This window comes from Giraffa tippelskirchi, chromosome 7 (assembly GCF_054371585.1).
Source record: "Giraffa tippelskirchi isolate mGirTip1 chromosome 7, T2T-mGirTip1v1.2.pri, whole genome shotgun sequence".
Classification (NCBI taxonomy): Eukaryota; Metazoa; Chordata; class Mammalia; order Artiodactyla; family Giraffidae; genus Giraffa; species Giraffa tippelskirchi.
The window spans coordinates 32,118,299-32,137,922 of record NC_137281.1 but is presented as its reverse complement, the minus strand read 5'-3'; the positions used below and the strand labels follow the sequence as shown (position 1 = coordinate 32,137,922).

General features: G+C 36.9%; 2 protein-coding genes across 5 annotated transcripts in view; one reads left to right on the top strand and one right to left on the bottom strand.

Annotated features, from left to right (window-relative positions):
* The window catches only part of LOC145514263 (uncharacterized), a 1,003,391-nt gene that overhangs the window by 869,142 nt on the left and 114,625 nt on the right, over positions 1-19,624 (top strand). The window lies entirely within an intron of this gene.
* Positions 11,105-19,624, bottom strand: part of CDH8 (cadherin 8) — a 1,308,359-nt gene continuing 1,299,839 nt past the window's right edge. For all 3 annotated transcript variants that reach the window (XM_081511603.1, XM_081511604.1, XM_081511602.1), the window contains 2 exons: positions 13,227-13,478; positions 11,105-11,942 (listed from right to left, as the gene is read on the bottom strand). In XM_081511603.1, coding sequence (XP_081367729.1) covers positions 11,449-11,942; positions 13,227-13,478 — 746 coding nt within the window. In that variant the 3' untranslated portion in view covers positions 11,105-11,448. The remainder of the gene's footprint in view (positions 11,943-13,226; positions 13,479-19,624) is intronic.

The following is a 19,624-nucleotide window of genomic DNA, read 5'->3' as shown; positions in this document are numbered from 1 at the left end:
TCTTTTTTTAAACATTAAGTAAATTGTGGAATCTCAGACTTTTGTTCTAATGCATCTATGGAAATGTTCAGTGATAGTTTTGTCTTTGATAGACAATTAAATATAACACTAAATTATCTTTATATTTGTAGGATGAACCATGTTAAATAAGGTATTTCTTATTAATACACTATTAGATTCCACTGATCTTTTATGGGGAAAATAAATGAGTCTGTAACTGTCACTTTTTGGTTTATCCCTGCGAAGTTTTAAGATACAATACTGTGTCTTCTTGAGGCTCTTTGGGTCTGTCCTGCCTGCCTGCTTTGCACTAGTGATATTATTTTTGCCTGTACATTCTATCTCTCACCTATGGACTAGCTGAGGAACAAACTTTTTCTGTACTACAGTTCAGTTCAGTTGCTCAGTCGTGTCCGACTCTTAGCGACCCCGTGAATTGCAGCACGCCAGGCCTCCCTGTCCATCACCAACTCCCGGAGTCCACCCAAACCCACGTCCATCGAGTCGGTGATGCCATCCAACCATCTCATCCTCTGTCGTCCCCTTCTCCTCCCGCCCCCAATCCTACCCAGCATTAAGGTCTTTTCCAATGAGTCAACCCTTCGCATGAGGTGGCCAAAGTATTGGAGTTTCAGCTTCAACATCAGACCTTCCAATGAACACCCAGGATTGATCTCCTTTAGGATGGATTGATTGGATCTCCTTGCAGTCCAAGGGACTCTCAAGAGTCTTCTCCAACACCACAGTTCAAAAGCATCAATTCTTCGGCGCTCAGCTTTCTTCACCGTCCAACTCTCACATCCATACATGACCACTGAAAAAACCATAGCCTTGACTAGACGGACTTTTGTTGGTAAAGTAATGTCTCTGCTTTTAAATATGCTATCTAGGTTGGCCATAACCTTCCTTCCAAGAAGTAAGCGTCTTTTAATTTCATGGCTGCAGTCACCATCAGCAGTGATTCTGGAGCCCCAAAAAATAAAGTCTGACACTGTTTCCACTGTTTCCCCATCTATTTCCCATGGAGTGATGGGACCAGATGCCATGATCTTAGTTTTCTGAACGTTGAGCTTTAAGCCAACTTTTTCACTCTCCTCTTTCACCTTCATCAAGAGGCTCTTTAGTTCTTCTTCACTTTCTGCCATAAGGGTGGTGTCATCCGCATATCTGAGGTTATTGATATTTCTCCCGGCAATCTTGATTCCAGCTTGTGTTTCTTCCAGCCCAGCGTTTCTCATGATGTACTCTGCATATAAGTTAAATAAGCAGGGTGACAATATACAGCCTTGACGTACTCCTTTTCCTATTTGGAACCAGTCTGTTGTTCCATGTCCAGTTCTAACTGTTGTTTCCTGACCTGCATACAGGTTTCTCAAGAGACAGGTCAGATGATCTGGTATTCCCATCTCTTTCAGAATTTTCCACAGTTTATTGTGATCCACACTGTCAAAGGCTTTGGCATAGTCAATAAAGGAGAAATTGATGTTTTTCTGGAACTCTCTTGCTTTTTTGATGATCCAGCGGATATTGGCAATTTGATCTCTGGTTCCTCTGCCTTTTCTAAAACCAGCTTGAACATCTGGAAGTTCACGGTTCATGTATTGCTGAAGCCTGGCTTGGAGAATTTTGAGCATTACTTTACTAGCTTGTGAGATGAGTGCAGTTGTGCGGTAGTTTGAGCATTCTTTGGCATTGCCTTTCTTTGGGATTGGAATGAAAACTGGCTTTTTCCAGTCCTGTGGCTACTGCTGAGTTTTCCTAATTTGCTGGCATATTGAGTGCAGCACTTTCACAGCATCATCTTTTAGGATTTGAAATAGCTCACTTGGAATTCCATCACTTCCATATATAATTTTAATCATAGCTAAGTCACAAAGACCAAAATGTTTCTTCCCTTATCCACTCCAAAGAAAAGGACACACCTTGTGGATGCTTCCTGGACAATGGATTATGTTTTTAATATAAAGCTACATGTGCCCTTTTCCTTGCTTTAAGATAATCAGAGGTAAATATTTCAGGATATCACGCCATTAAGAAATGTTTCTTGTCAGTGAATCCGTCATACTCTGGCCAAGAGTGAACTCACTAATATGGAACCTTTTTATTTTCCTTTTCTCCATTTCTAAAAAGCTACAAAAATAAAATAATCAGACTGGCCAGACTTCCTCTGCTTGAGACTAATTATTTCATTTGCATATTGATATATGGGGCTTCCCAGGTGGCGCTGGTGATAAAGAACCTGCCTGGCAATGCAGGAGATGCTGGAAATGCAGGTTCAATCCCTGGGTTGGGAAGATATCCTGGAGAAGGAAACGGCAAGCCAGTCCAGTATGCTTTCCTGGAGAATCTCATAGACAGAGGAGACTGGCGGCTGCAGTCCATAGGGTCGCAAAGAGTTGGACATGATTGAAATGACTTAGCATGCATATAGAAGATATTAATCTATAGAAGAATAAAAGTATAGTAACACTTTCCAGAAGGTCCTTTATGTACTCCCTGTAGGGATTTTTACAGGGCTCTACATTCTGTCATCCCTTCTGTTGTGGATGATTAGTGGAATCAGGATGTCTACTTTGAAAACCAGATCATCTCTGAGTCATCCCAGTTCTCTGTAAATGGCCTCACCCATAACATAGTTATTCAGGTCAAAAACAGTAGGGCTCACTTTAAGTATCCTTTTTTTCTTTGTTTTGCACATCCCATACAATGGCTAATACTGTCACTTTTATATCCAAAATGTGTCTGGATCTATCCATTTCTTTCCATTGACCACTTCAGTAGTCAAAGCGAAGATAATCTCTTGCTTGAATCACTGTACCAATCTCCTATCTGGGTTTCTGCTTTCATTTTTGTCACCTATAATCCCATTTCCATGCCAGAACCAGAGTGATCTTTTAAAAATATAAGCCATATCATGTCATTCTTTACCTTTAGATCCTTTCAGTTGCCTCCTCTTTGATGTAAAGTGAATCTGAGCTCCTAATCCTGGTTGAAAAGGACTTGTGTAATATGGTCTCTGCCCAACTCTCCACAGCATATTGTCACTCTCACCCTCTTCTGCTGTGGTCTATGTATCATCACCATTTCTAGCCCATTGATTTAGTGCAGCAGAAAAACTAACACATGCTTTTCCTTAGGCCTTAATGTAGTTTGTTCTTATCTTGGTGACTTCATATAGCAACTCAAGTATCACTCCATCCATTCTATGGACAATGTTCAGTGTTCCATCCATTTTATGTTCTGGTGTGTCATCTTTTTCCTTTCTTTATTTCTACTCACTTACATTTCTTCTATACCATCAAGTCATTGAAGAAACATACCCCTCACATACCCCGTCCTATTTACTGCTGTATTCTTAGCACTCATATTAGTGGCAAATCTTAGGCATGCATTTGTAAAATAAATAGGGATATTAGCAGTTTTGTCATATGGAGAATTTCATATGGTAAAAAGCACTAGCAGTAAAGTCCTTTGAGAGATTTATCTCAGCAGCACAATTCATTTTCAAGTGCCTGGACCTGACCTGATCTTACTTATTGATGCTCCCAATTCAAGACTCGCTGTAACATTGTCTCTAGCAGGATACTGAACTTTGGCAGGGTTAGATTTATTCCTCTGAACTTTCATAGAACTGCCTGTTCACCTTTTCCACAGCATAGACAAATCCAATGTTTTATTATTTATTTGTTTCTGTAATTTATCCAATTAGACTCTATGTTTTGGAAAGGCAAGGCAAGTGCTCTATGATTATAGGATCTAACACATATTTTGTAAAGGAATTTAGAAAGATATATTTTTTTAAAGTTTATTTGCAGTATGGTTATTTGTAGCTCTGTCCTTAAGCCTAGATAATCCATTCATTAATGCAACAATTAGACTTGACCAGTATGGAATAGTTCTCAAACTTTAGAGGCTGAATTAAAGAAAATCAGAAAACAAAATTAGTGAAATGATAATGAGTGAATGCACAGATTAGGGAGAGAAGGATGCCGGTGACTCCAGTTGTGTTCACTTAGACCACGGTTGTCAAACCCTGGCTCATTTTTATGAGGAGTCACAGAGTGGCCCTGGGTATTTTTGCATGCACAGAGGAGATCTGAAGAATTCAGATTCACCCTCAGTGACCTTTCATTTTATTTTCTTGTCTGAATCTCTGCATTTGTTGAAACTTTTGTTTTCAATAAAACTGTGCTATTCCTTCTGACAGCCCTTCTTCTGTCATCTGTAGATAGTAATAGGGGTATCTATGATAAAGAAACCTACGAGAGATAATACTTCCCCTCAAGATGTATATGATATGATGGCAGGTAACTCGAGTTTGGGGAAGAGAAAACCAAACACCAGTTCCTCCAGCAGATGCCTACTAGCCTTGCAACCCAGAAGGAACTGCTACAAATAAAAGAGAGGGAGCATGAACAAAAATCACAACTTCCCAGTCTTGGTAATGAGCTAGAAGACCAGAGTTTGATTCCTGCCTCTTTCACTTATTAGGTGTGTAATTTAACCAAGAAAAGTCCCTTAAGACATCACTGAACCTCATTTTGCTTGTCCCCAAAACATGCTGCCATTTAGGCAAACATAGAAGTCCTATAAGCTTGAGTGTCCATAAAGATGTCGGTAATCTATCAATGTGACCTTTTGATAGTTTCCTCCTCTCAGTGTTGGTCTTTGAAAAGCTTTGGTTACTGTTGCAACCATTCTTTGGGTCTCATCTTATTTGAAAACTTCTTGTAAACTTTCCATTTAGAGTCGCTTTTTCCCCCATCAGTTCTTCCCATATCACTGTGTATAGCTCAGTTGCTATTTCTTGTCATTACAAGCCTCATGTTATAATCACAGAGAGTGTTTTTTAGTCAAAAGTCATGGGCTTTACATTTGCAGCAACATGGATGGACTTAGAGAGTGTTATACCAAGGGAAGTAAGTCAGATAGAGAAGGAGAAATATCATATGACATCTCTTGTGTGTGGAATATAAAAAAAAATGATACAAATGAGGTTGCTTACAAAACAGATACAGAGTCACAGACTTAGAAAACGAATTTGTGGTTGCCCGGGGTAATGATGGAGGGAAAGGGTAGTTAGGGAGTTTGGGATGGGCGTGTACACACTGCTATATTTAAAATGGGTAACCAACAAGTACCTACTGTATAGCACATGGAACTCTGTTCAGTGTTATGTGTCAGCATGGATAGGAAGGGAGTTTGGGGGGAGAATGGATACATATATATATATATATATATATCTCCAAGTCCCTTTGCTGTTCACCTGAAACTAGTACATTGTTTGTTAATCGGCTATACCCCAATACAAAATAAAATAAATAAATAAAAAGAAAGAAAGAAAGGCATGGGCTTTAGTGTCAGACCAACCTAAGTTTAAAGCTAGATGCAAATAACTGTTTACAAAACCATAAGATTCATTAGCTCATTTTTTTATAAATAAAGGAAATAAATAAAATTTTAAAATTAAATTTTATAAATAAAATTTTATAAATAAATAAATAATTTGTCAATTTTTTATAAATAAATGATTTGGTGATGCCATCTCATAGAATCTTTCTGTATCAGCTACATAGCCCAGTTATTGAGCAGCATAATGCTCAGTGTTCATAGGAGACACATTTCTCTTTACTTTTAGATAGACCATCAAATCAGGGGGATTTTAAATGGCATGACCTCTGTAATACTAGCACTGGGTGGAAAATACTGGGACTAGAATATCTTTAATGTCAAAAGTACATCAGATGAACAATAACAACAACAAAAATTACACCAGGTGATATACAAATGTGTGTTGACTAAGAAGAAAATAATGAAAACAAACCCTGGTACAGATAGAATAATCATCCTAAAGAGCAATAACTACAATGACAATAATACATGCAGCACCATTTGGCCAACTGAGTAACTTTGCAAAGGTGCTTTGTATAGCAAAAAACAAAGTATTGGAATAGAGGAAAATTTAAAAATACATTGAAAACTACATTTCTTATGAAATATGTTCTACAGTTATTGTCTCCACAGAAACACAATATAAAAAATATCTAATCCAACTTCACAACATTATGCATTTCATTCTAATTTCAGGTATCACGGTCATTATTTTGTTCTTAAATAAAAACCAGCCTTTAAAATCCTTTACCTTCAGTACAATTTCTTTCAAAGTTAGGTTCAGAAAAACAAAAAGCCACCGCTCCAGGTTTTTGGTAGTATGTGATTGTGAGAAGAAAAGTTGCAAATATAAATTTATTTCTAAAAACTTGAAGATATCTGTGTGTATAAATATATATGTGTGTATATATATATTGTCTTTTGATGTTGATATTCATGTTTAAATTGTGCATTTATATAGCTTTTATAGTGATGCCCACTGTTACCTTATTTTTTGACTGACAATGATGGGATTTCAGTCATGCTCAGCCTTTCCAACAGTGCCAGCGATGGGATTTTTTGAAATCTTATTACTGGTTGCACTGCCTTGATCTCAGATGGAACTTTCAATCAAAAAGGCAATCAGAAGGTTATACATTCGTGAGATTCCCTGCAAAGCTAGTGATCGCATAATACAACTTGTTGGAAAGGCCTACTTGCCTCCAGTCCTTATGTGGCTATAAAGAGTAATTGGCTACTTAGCTCTCAGCACCTGCTTTTCCTTCTCCAAAATACAGCGTAGCCCAGAACTCTGTTGGGTCTCAGTGTGGAATCTGGCTGCTCCTAGGAGATTTCCAAGTTTCACGCAGAGACTTGTCTTACTTTAAGCATCTGATTAAGCAAACCCTCCCAAAGACACATTTGGCTCTTTCTAAGCATTCTTGTTTCACTGGTGATGTCAGTGAATCTAAGTTTTATTTTATATACATATGAACACTCACCCACACACTTCTGCAAGACACTTTTACTGTAAAGTTTATATCTTAGAAATAACAATTCTGCATGGCACTGCTACCCACCCCAGTATTCTTGGGCTTCCCTTATGGCTCAGTTGGTAAAGAATCCACCCACAATGTGGGAGACCTGGGTTCAATCCCTGGATTGGGAAGATCCCCTGAAGAAGGGAAAGGCTACCCACTCTAGTATTCTGGCCTGGAGAATTCCATGGACTGTATAGTCCATGGATTTGCAAAGAGTCCGACATGACTTAGTGACTTTAAATGTAATAAATGGCAATTCTAACACTTGGATTTTATTTCTAGCTTGTTTTAACCATTCTATGATTAATATAAACTTTTAAGTCTTATTACAGTACTCATAAAATATTATTATAAAGAATTGCCTCAATACTCTTTAGTGTACATGTATGGATGTTTAAAAGAAATTTCTGCAATTTGATTTGATCAAATAGTGAACAAGGTTGAGGCTGAATTGATCCCATGTGATGTCCAGTCACCCAAGGATGCCTCAGTTCCCAGGCAGGAGCCTTGAATTGTGAAGTAGGCAGAGGGATATAATTTTGTCTCACTTGACTCCAACTCACTGGTTCTTCTCTAGTATTTAGAGAACACTTGGGTGGGATAAATTTAAAGAAAGGGGGGAAAAATCTAATGCTTGGAACATAATAATGATCTATAGACACATTAAAATGCCTATAGACTAAGCATTTCATTTGCAAAATAACTACACATGTATATGTAAGACATATGTCAGTATTGCTGTGATAGAAAAACCATGCACAGAGACAAAACTTTGTTGTTCGGTCGCTAAGTCATGTCTGATTCTTAGTGACCTCATGAACTGCATCACTCCAGGCTTCCCTATCCTTCACCATCTCCCATAGTTTGTTCAAACTCATGTCCTTTGAGTTGGTGGTGCCATCCAACCATCTCATCCTCTGTTGCCTCCTTCTCCTTCTGTCCTTAATCTTTTCTAGCATCAGGGTTTTTCCAGTGAGTCAGCTCTTTGCCAACAGTATTGCGGTGCCAAAAAATGCCCAGAGACAAAACTAGTCACTTTGGTGTATGAAGTTTTAGCAATTCTATTGCTAAAGTAAAAAGTACTCTAAGTCAATGTAGGAGTGTGAGTGTGTGTATATATTCTTCAGATCTTTATTTAAAGTCATGGTTACATGCATGCTCTCTCAGTCATGTTTGACTCTTTGAGACCCCATGGACTGTAGCCTGCCAGGCTCCTTTGTCCATGGGATTTCCCAGGCAAAAATACTAGACTGGGTTGCCATTTCCTCCTCCAGGGGATATTCCCAACCCAGGGATAGAACCCACCTCTCTTGAATTGTCAGATGGATACTTTACCACTGAGCCACCCTGGAAGCCCATACTTATTTAAATTTGGGCCACTCTAAAAGTGTAGTTCAGCCTTATGTGAATATGGTATAATTTACTTGATTCCATATTATAAAACCTTAAATGGGCTTTTAAGCACAAAGTGTCAGCATAATAGTGGCAAAGAAAATCAACAATAAAACCACATTTTCTTTCTCTCTTCTTGGACAAAGTAAATTTTGAGATAAGATTGAACAACCTGTATACCAAACATTATCTTCTGCCCACGAAAATCACCCTATGAAGATTGTCTTATTTATTGGCAAGATCGGAGGATATGGATATTATATTCCTGAAAAATAGTGTAATTTTTGTTAGACACATTTATATACCTGTAACCTATGCCATTCCACTGAAAAGTACACTAGAAATGAGTCTAGTATGCAAGAGATAACTGAAGTAGTAATCTCACCTTGGATTAGAATGTGTGACACCATCAGAACATTAATTTTGGTTACTACTATAACTACTATTAATGATCTACATTTACAAAGTATTTGTTTTAGTCACTGTGCCAAGTCCTAGTGTATTTGAAAGTCACTTTAGGTCATCATTTTGACCTCAAGAAAAAGAGTTCAATAGTCAAAGTGATAAGTGTTAAAGATAAACTATTCTCAGGCAAAGAAACTCAGTAAGGGGTTGGTTAAGTTGCTGAGCACTGGGATGTTGTAAATTCTAAGTGTAATATTTAAACATTTTAGTTGCTCAGTCATGTCCAACTCTTTGCGACCTCATGGAATGTAGCCTGCCAGGCTTCTCTGTCCGTGGGATTCTCCAGACAAGAATACTGGAGTGGGTTGCCATGCCCTCCTCCAGGGGATCTTCCCAACCCAGGGATTGAACCCAGGTCTCCCATATTGCAGGCAGATTCTTTACCATTTGAGCCACCAGGGAAGCCCTATTTAAACATTTTAAATCACCATGTAGTCAATCCAGAATTTGATGCCTTTGGATTTCCAGCTAAAGCCCTGCTTTTCTCAGGCAACCCCAAGCCAATGACTGAGGTGGCAGGGGAACTGCAGGCTGTTTTTGCCCAATGAGAGATTCCTCTCACAGGACCTCCTCAGAACTCCCTATTTGTCTGGCAAAAGTTTGTCAGGTCTGCATTGCAGTCTAAGGTTCTCTTGCCAAATCCTGCTTCCTAATCTCTTCACTTTGATGTTTTAAAATCTAATTGTTTCCAAAAATAAAACTTTTACAATATGTGAAAAAAATAAATAAATAAATAAAATCTGCATCCTTGTCTGAAAAAGTTCCCCGCACAATCCTGTTTCCTTTACCTTTTATTCCTAACTCCACTTTAGCACTTGTTTCCAGGAGGACTCCAACTAGCAGAGCTGAACTAGCCTTAACATATACCATGTTCCTTCCCATGTTCCTTTAATGTCCCTGTTGGTATCTTCCTGTGTGATCATCACCAAGCCACTTCTCATCTCTGGTTCTTTATAATAAAGACCCTTAAAATAAAACGTGATCCATGGGATGGTTTTGTTGAACATTCTAGAATTCTAGTTAGAGTTGATGACTCTGTTAATCAATCTCCAACTGATTGGAAAAAAAAAAGTGATGACAACAAAGGTATTTATAAAAATATATTTCACAAAGTAGGAAACAATACAGGAGTTTCTCTGAATACAATACATGGAGTAAATAAACAATATTGCATTAAAGCAAAGTAGAAAATTAAAATGATCTGCATGTAGTACTTGAGTTTTATCATACATTTTCTACTCCTAAATGGCAGGTTTGCATTACAAATTGAATATGCTCACATCTTCTAGTGCAGTTCTGTTTTGGAGTCTAAGACGTTCTGTGCATCATCATGAAGATCAGGGAGAGAAGTGCTAAAAACAGAAGCAGTAAAATTATGTACAAATCAGTTCCTGCTCTAAAACAGTAGGGTCAACTTGAAGCATGTTTATTGGGCAGGGCATTATGTAGATATCTAAAAGTCTAGAGTTTTAATATTCACATGAATCAATATACTTTCAGATGTTTGTGCTTGTTGTAAAAACACCAAATACTAGGATTATGAACAAAATAGAAAACAGTCCAAAAGTTTCTCTGGGAAAATGCTGCTCCTGCCATCACCAGTCACAATAACACTTTCTACTCTAAAGAGACTATTAGCTTCCCTTTGATAATATTGCCTGCCATACTCATCTCATCAAAATGTACATGTATTAAACATTCATTGTATATATATTTATATAAAACAATCTAAAGGATTATTAATGGATATAATTTAGTTTTTTTCATATAGTCCCTTAATCTATAAATTATCAACCTTAATAAATAAAAGCATTAATGGACATCAATAAAATATTTATTTCGAGGATTAAACAAATAAATTCACGCGCTAGCAGTAAAACCATCTGCCTCTTATGTAGTCCACTGTGTGACACAGTTTCTCTTTGTGTCCTTGTGGGAGAAGGTGAACTGGAAGGAAAGAGTAATCCTGGTTCCAGAGAACAGGCCAATTCGAATGAGATTTCTCTCCTCCCACCACTGAGCTGGCAGTCCCCACCCTGGAATGGATTACAAATATGAATATTTTAAGGCTCGACACAATCTTTAAAGATGCTATTCCATCTCTGATGAGTGGGGCCAACAATTATGTACAATGTGTGGTCAGCGTACCATATAATCTAGGAGGCCTCCCAAAACTCCAAAAAGTCAGAATGTACAGCAGACCAAGTATTGCTTTATCATTAGTGGCGGGATCCTTACAGGTGAAGGGGAGAAAACCATTTGCATTTATAAAAATCCTCGCAGAAGACACATATCAGTAGCAAATTTCTTGCAGGTCCATTTTTCTAAGAAAGCACCTTTTAATTTTGATTTTTTCCTCTTTATATGCCATTCCTCTAAGGAGGAGCCAGGATCCCAATCTTTGTCTCTGGTGGTCAGGTAAATATGAAATATCCAAAGACTTCTAGACACTCCACATACTTTAATTCACACTCCACAAGATTTATAACCTCCTAACATATACTTTTTTATTTTTATTATTAACTTTTTGGTTCAACAGTAAAATGTAGTTGAGTTTATAGATGATTGGTGCTAAACTTGCCTCTAAAACAAATAGCCACATTGGTTGTATCTAAGGGGAGTGACCCTAGAATATTACAGAATGCTCAGTTCCCTTTGATTTATTTATTATAATCCACTGTCAAGTTTCTTTGTCACTTTCACCGACAGAGTAGAGTTCGCCCAGTCTCTTAAAGCGGGGACCCCAGTCACTGAGGTAGTCAAAATTCTGGTCCGAGTCTGAGGTGGTGGACTCCAAGGAGCTGAGGGAGCCGGCCACGGACCCTCGGCCTTCATAGCCATAAATCTGAATGGAGTCATATGGCGGGGCTGTGGGGTCGTTATCTGCCTCGTGTAGCCGCACGTTTATAAATTCATCCACATCAACACCGTTCGGAACTGGCGCAAGTCCTTGCCTTGGCATAAACTGCAAATCTGGTTTAATATCTTTACGGGGTAAGAATCCATTAATTCCATCTGGGTTTTGTAAAGTTGCAATGTCAAAAGCCTCTGTGTCTTCCTCCCCTCCTCCTTCGTCATCATAGCGAATGATGTTTTCTCTCACGTCTTCATCGTCTTTGATGATGAGCGGCTCGTTTTTGTGTCGCCGCAGAGTTACAAACAGCACCACGATGACTGTAGGAAAAACACAAAATAACAATTAGCCAGACAGACATATAATTTCACAAGTAACACATCGTGTATGTTGAGCAAGGGGCATTGTTTAAAGATTTATGAACATGTAACTTTTATGCATTCATTTGGGAATTAAGTGAAACCCCTTTCTGAAGTATGGGCACTGAATTTTGAGTGAATATTATTCTAGGCTGCTTCTATTTATTGAATGGTGATGAAGAAGCTGGGTTAAAATAACCAGTTTGCATCTATCCACGGTGAAGGCTACACTTAATACCACTGGCAGCTCTGGAGTGAATAACACAAAATGGGAAACAGCACAGATGGCATGATTAACTTGCTGTGTGTCGTGGGCAAGTCATTCAATATTTTTTGACTCCATGCCTCTCTTCTATAAAGAAAAAGGAGCTGAATAGATTATATCGAGTGTGTTTTGTGTTTTCCTAATCAGTTCTTCAAGACTGTTTCCAATAAAATAATGTTCATTCACAGACAAAGTGCTATATTAAGGTGAATGTCAGCTTTGAATGGGCAACTTCTTCTCTTGTGTGAAATGGCTAGCTTTCCTCTACCTGGTAAAGTAGAATTAAAGGTGGGGAAAGGGAGAGGAATGCATAAAAAAAAGAAAAAAAAAAAAAAAAACTAGCCAGATCAGCCAAATCAAACTTGGGCTAATGGCATCAAATATGGAAGGAAATGATGCTCAGTACAAGATACTGGGTGAGCAGAACTGATGTAACCAGGAAGGCAGTAACTGACATAACCTTTTTCCAAGGGCAGGATAAGACGTATGAATAACTTCCCTTTTGTGTGTCTTCTTACTGTCTAATCTCATTTTTATAATTGAATTCTTAAGCAGAAAAGTTACAAAAACATTTTCATAATTTGCAGTCTTCATCTTAATTTGATTGTGGTATCAAGAAAACTATCTGAGAAACACAATGCAATTTTGAGGAAAAGGTATTTTTGTTTGCTTATTTGCTTTCATCTTATCTCACCAAATTTTGTGATTGGATGGATTCAGCAACCCAATCCATACACTATTTAGATAAAAGAGTATTTTGGACATATGAGAGCCCCCTCTTGAAGTAAACTGGTGTGCATCAGAAGCTCTGCGGGTCTTTTTATATAACAGCTGCTGTTGTAACCACATAAACGTCCAGTTTTTCTTCTGAAGAATGTTGACTAGGATTTTCTAGGTCGAGTTAGGGGTTTCTGTCCTTATTTACAGTCATTTATGAACCAGAAAAATGGTGACCATTAGGCTATGAAGAAAGTACATACCTAGCAGCAAAATAATGCATGCTAATATGGCGATTAAGGCGCCCATACTGAGTCCAATCGGAAGTACATAAGCTTCAACATTGCAAGACTGGACAACGCCATCACTGCTACAGCCACAGACCCGGATGGTCAGGGTGCTAGTGCTGCTCAGAGGAGGATTCCCACTATCACTGATTATGATTGGTAAAAGATAGACTTCTTGCTTCTGGCGGTTGAATCCATTATGCTTTGCCAAAATGCTGAGGGAATTATCTGGAAAAATGAAAATTAAAATAGTTTGCATCATTTCAAAATGGCTGCCCGAACACCACTTGTTTTTCTAGTTCATAAATCCTCTGCAATCCTCATGACAATCCCAACTCCACTGAACCACTCATGCTCTCTCCTTCTTCCCTCTTCCCATTTTCCCAATTGGCATGGACCATACACACCCTAACAGGTTCAGTGACCATGGCCTCAGGATAAACTAATGGAGTTTTGCCCTCACCTTGTAAATGCAAAGGATTTCTCTTGCAAAAATAATCTTCAAGTGTCCTTTTATAGAACACAAATTACCCGAAGTCCGCATAGATATGTTTAATGTTCTTTATCCTGATAATGCAAACTAGACTATAATTTCACCACATTTGAAAGCCATATTTGAAAAGCTTTGTGTTGCAGATAGACTTTATGACAGTATGGCATACAAAACAATACACTTGATTCCCACAGGTACCTATTAATATAAAAAGAGTCATTTATGCTCTAGAGCATTTACATGAAGATACAACAAAAGTCCAATTGACTGCCAGTTGGAGGAGATATGCCACATATTTTAAAATTCTGTAGAGAAGACCTGTAGTGGTTACACAAATAAGAATTAAATGAGAAATCACAGGAGCAGGTGATCCATTTTTCATGTATAAATTATATGGAAATGTATACTGTTTATCTGGAGCAACACTTAAGGACACTTAAGGGCATACTTCAGTTCAAAGTAGAATTGACTAGTGAGAAGTGATTGGTCCCATGGTAGCTCTATGAATCTCAAATTTCACTCTCAAAATGAATTTCACCCCCCAACTTTTTGTTGTCATTCATCCCTATGTCATGAACTGTAGCTATATGTGTGTGTGTGTGTGTGTATGTGTATAATTAGTCTGTTTTCTCATTTCAATTAATGAAAGACATAGGGCTATTCAGATGGGAACACTGATTATTTCATACTGATATTCAAGCCAAAAACAAATAAATGTTACTTTGATTAATGTGTGCAGTACTATTTGGGCAAAATGATTATTTCAGTGGGATTTTTTCAAATATTGGCAAGTTTTCAGACCCCAGAACATTTGTCTGCCTCATTGTTGCATTTTAAGGCGGACATTCCAAACCATTATTGTACAGTTCCTGGTCATAAATGTCCCAGTGATTTCCAGAATACTCAAATACATGAACAGATATTCCACTCAAATTACTTTTATGTGAATGTGTTCAACCTTCTGTACCATATAGTACAATGTGCTGTGCTATGCTGTGCTTAGTCGCTCAGTCGTGTCCGACTCTTTGCAACCCCATGCACTGTAGCCCACCAGGCTCCTCTGTCCATGGGGATTCTCCAGGCAAGAGTAGTGGAGTGGGTTGCCATGCCCTCCTCAAGGGAACGAACCCAGGTTTCCTACGTTGCGGGCGGATTCTTTACCATCTGAGCCACCAGGCAAGCCAATACCAGAATTCAAAAAATGTGACAGACATTCCCTAAAATAAATGTATAAATTATATTTGGCTTTGCTTTGTTTGAGATATATGCAGACCTACAGTGTCTTGATAGTAAGCAGTTAAAGAGGAAAAAACTCTGAGTTAACATTTTTTTTCTAAGTTATTTCTGATTGTGCCTCATTATTTAGTAATTTGAAAAGTGAAAAGAGGTCTCTAGTGGAAGTAAGCAGTGATATTCCAAATGATCTAGTAATCTTTATTTCCATGACATAGAAGGAAATGCCAGTAAGCTAAAAGCAGGAGAACATTATCTCAAAACAGATACCAAATATATAGCTGTGTGTGTTACATTTCCAGAAAGTGTGAGACAAGTTTGAGTACAGTTAATTAGTACAAGGGATACTTGTGGATGATTTCATATACCATAGTTCAAAACAGAAGATGGGAATTGTTCTTCAAGATGCAATTAATAAAATTACAATGGAGGCTTTGTCTTTTTGTGGTTAACATTATTTATATGAAAAACTATCTTTGCATAGTCTCTCTTTAAACAATCTATAATGATAATTTAGAAACTGCAGCAGGAGTATTATTCATTGCAGAACAAAGCTATCTCCTTTATTACTTAGAAAAGCATTGATGGGTCTTAGACCTAACTCATACTTATTTTTGTCTTTTACTATTCCTGGTATCTGCATATGTTGCTCCCTTTTTATATAAATAAAATTATTGACTAAGTAAAGGAAATCCATGGGTCATTTATGATAACTTTCACCTGCTACCTCCAGGCAAAGTCAATTGCCTATTTGCCTATTAATATTTTTACCATATTTTCAGTTGGTATTTACATTTATTATTAATTATTTTATTAGGCCACATTGAACTGTCATTATTTTACACCCCAAAAAACCCATTGAATATTAGCAGTTTCACATACTTCAAATTCAGGTATTTGAAACACATATTTCTTTTAAATTGCATGTTGCAAATATGTTCAATAAAGTTCTGCCTTATTTCTTTAAAACATATGATGCATTTTCATTTTATTAAAATTTTAATCTCAATGTAGTCAATTTCATCAGTCTCTTTAATGATTAGTAATTTAACCTTATTTTTTAAATTATTAATTACATAAAAATTACTTTTCATAATGTTGCCTTTCACATTTAAGCAATTGTATGGTATCAATATTTTTCTGTACTGATCATTGATTTTTCCCAAGGTTAATTGTGGAGTAATTTCTCTCTTACCCACTGACATTCAATTCTCAGTTCTCACAAATCAAAATTTTGTGTATCTTCATCCTTTTAGGCTCTCTGTTATGTTCCAGTGCTCTGTTTTTCTAAACTTGTATCAATACTATGCTTTCTATGCATGAAAAATTTATGATAAATCATGATGTTTGTTTCCCCCCCCCGTTATGTTCTTCTTTAGGAATATTTCAGTTATTCTTGCTCATTTGCTAATCTCTGACAAATGCAGAATAGATTACCAAGTTCCATGAACTTTCCTGTAAGAGTTTTACTTAAAATTATGTTAAGATGTAAATAAATTAAGAGAATTGAAAACTTTAGTCTTCTATATCAAGACTGTGTTTTTTTTAATTTAATATATGTTAAAATGTTTTTATTTTAGCTGCAAGAGATTTTACATATTTCATTACACGTATTGTATATGTATAGTTGCTTTAGTACTTATTACCTTTTTAATATTATATTTTCATCTCATTGTTGCTAGTGTATAAAACATAACTTTTATATGTTGGATTTAATTTCAGTCACCCTCTAAACTTCTTTTTTTTTTACTTATAAGAATATATCTCAACACAGAGATACATATGAGGAGCATGATAATGTGGGTAATTCCACAGTGGAACTGGAATTACAGTTTATAAAATTTATAAAGTAAAATTTAAGCAAACTAACATCTCTGGAAATAGTTCTGGAGAAGGGCACCAAATAGAGAAACATTTATTCAGGAAACGTAGTATAGCCTGGTAGGAATGACTTGAGTAGGGTGTTTCAACCAGAACCTGGTAGCTAGCTTATTCATCCCTTCTCTCAGCTCTGTGAGGTGGAAGCTGTACTCCAAACTGGTTCAGCCAAGAACACAGAGCTTCCTCCCTGCCACAGCAAGCAGTTGCAGGGCAGAGTGTCACCAGTTCTCACCCTGCTCCTAGCTACCTATTGACAGACTAGATTCTGAGTCAGTGTGGACAAGGCAGGGTTCCTTTCTTCCTTGCTGCCTCTGCTTGTGCAGCAGAGGCTCTACCTTGGCAAGACTTCATGGGGAATACAGGGCTTCAGTTGTGCTTGCCCTGAATTATGACAGTGGTTTCACACTGGGAGAGCCAAGCCAAAAAGACTTGAGGCTACTGTGCCCTCATGTCAAGTGCCCAGCTCCTAAAGTAGAGGTATCACTCAGAGAAAAGCAGCATAGTCTCCAACTCAGCTTCAAAGCCAGTGGCTCAATGTTTTGCCTCAGTTGAGAAGTAGAGAAACCTAGGAGCCTAGAAACCAGAAAAGAGCTGGAGAGGAGCCTGCCTGGGTCAGAACAATTCTGAAACACTGAGGGAAATACCCTTCTGAAGGAGCCCAGATTGGGTTGGATTAGTCTATAGAACAATTTAGATGATTTCTGAATTAAAAACAGTACAGAAAGCATCTGGCAACTAGTGAAGTTTAACAACTTGGGTGTAGTCAAGGAAAGAGAGAGCTCTGCCAAAACCACTGCCATTGCTGGTGACTGTGGACAAACCCAAGGCTGGGATCCCCTGAGGTGAAACATCAGAGGCTTAACATTGTAGAGGGAAAACAGACTTCGCTCAGATAATCCAGCCAGTTACTAAACAAATAAATGAACAAATTACAATAACATGCCTTGTCTGAAGGGTCAATATCCAGAATTACTATAATATATTCTCTAAAAAACGTCCAGTTTTCAACAAAAGCTTATAAGACATTGAAAGAAACAAGAAAGCATGACCCATAAACTGGGGGTGGGGATGGGACGTGGGAAGCAGGTGGGAGCAGGTTTGCTCCATGAGAGCAAACAAAAATCAAGTTAAACAAAGACTTCTAAGAAACCATTGTGAATGTGTTCAATGAACTACAGTAAACCATTAAAGAAAGAAATGGAGGCATGATGACAATCTCATATCATAGAGAATATAAATAAAGAGATAGACATTATTTTTGAAAAAGAACTTAATGGAAGATATGGAGTTGAAAAGTACAGTAATTAAATGAAAAATTACAATAGCTAAACTGTAAATCTGAATTGGCAAAAGAAAGCATTAGTGAACTTGGAGCTAGATCAATAGAAATTTTGCAAACTGAAGTATATAGAGAAAAAAGAAAAATGAATAGAGCCCTAGAAATATATGGGACAACATTAAGTGCACCAATATACCTGCAATGAAAATACGAGGAGAAAAAGAAAGGAAAAGAAAAAATACGACTGAAAAACTTCAAAACTTTTTGGAAACATTAGTTTCCACATTGAGAAAACAACAAAAATCAAGGTAAACACAAAGACACTCACAAAGAGACAGAAAAAAATACTGAAAATAAAAGACAAGAAGAATATTCTGAAAGCAAGAGAAAGTTGACTCATCACTTTCAAGGGAACCTCGATAAGATTAACAACTGATTTTTTATAGAAACAGTGGACTCAAGAAGAAAGAAGGCTAGCACATTTAAAATGCTCAAATCAAAAACTTTCAACCCAGAATCATATATTCAGCAAAACTGTCTTTCAAAAAAAATGAAATAGAGATATTCCCAGATAAACAAAAAATTGAGGGAATTTGTCACCAGAAGACATGTCTTAAAAGAAACAAGAAAGGAAGTTCTTCAGACTGAAAGCAAATAACAAATAACCCCAGATGGTAATTCAACTCCACACTAAAAACAAAGAGCATCAGGAGAAGTAATTATGTAGTTATAGAAGACAGTATAAATGCATAGTTTTTCTCTTTTCTTTTTTTTTCTTAACTCTCTTTTCTTAACTTTTTTTTTTCTGTCTCAAATCTTAATTTATTTAAGAAAATGTATTTTCTTAATAAGTGTAGAATTTTGATTCTAGCAACTGTATAAAACTGTGCATACATAACATATTGTTGAGCATATAATAACTAAGATTTCAAAAGTAATGATTTGGTATCCCAATATTATACTTTCAGTAATGGATAAAACAACTAGTCAGAAATAAATAAGCAATAGAAGATTTGAACAGTATGAATCCACTATACCTAACATATTAATAGAATACTCCACCCAAAAACAACAGAATAAATATTCTTCTCAAGTACACATGGAGCATTCTGCATTATGTATCATAGGCCAGGCCATGAAATGAACCTCCATAAATTTAAAAGGATGCAAATAATACAAAATGCATCCTCTGACCATAATGGAATGAAATCAGATATCAATAATAGAAAACAACTGGAGGAAACTCACAAATATGTGGAAATTAAACAATGCATTCCTCAATAACCAATGACTTAATAAAGAGATCAAAAGGAAAATTAAAAAAAAAAATGAGACAACATAAGTGAAAATGCAGTCAATCAAAAGTTAGTGGATGTAGCTAATAGCAGTGCTTAGAGGGATACTTATAGGGTTAATGCCTATATGAATTTTCTCCTATCTTACTATACTAACAAGAATCTCAAATACAATTTTTAGTATAAGAAATTA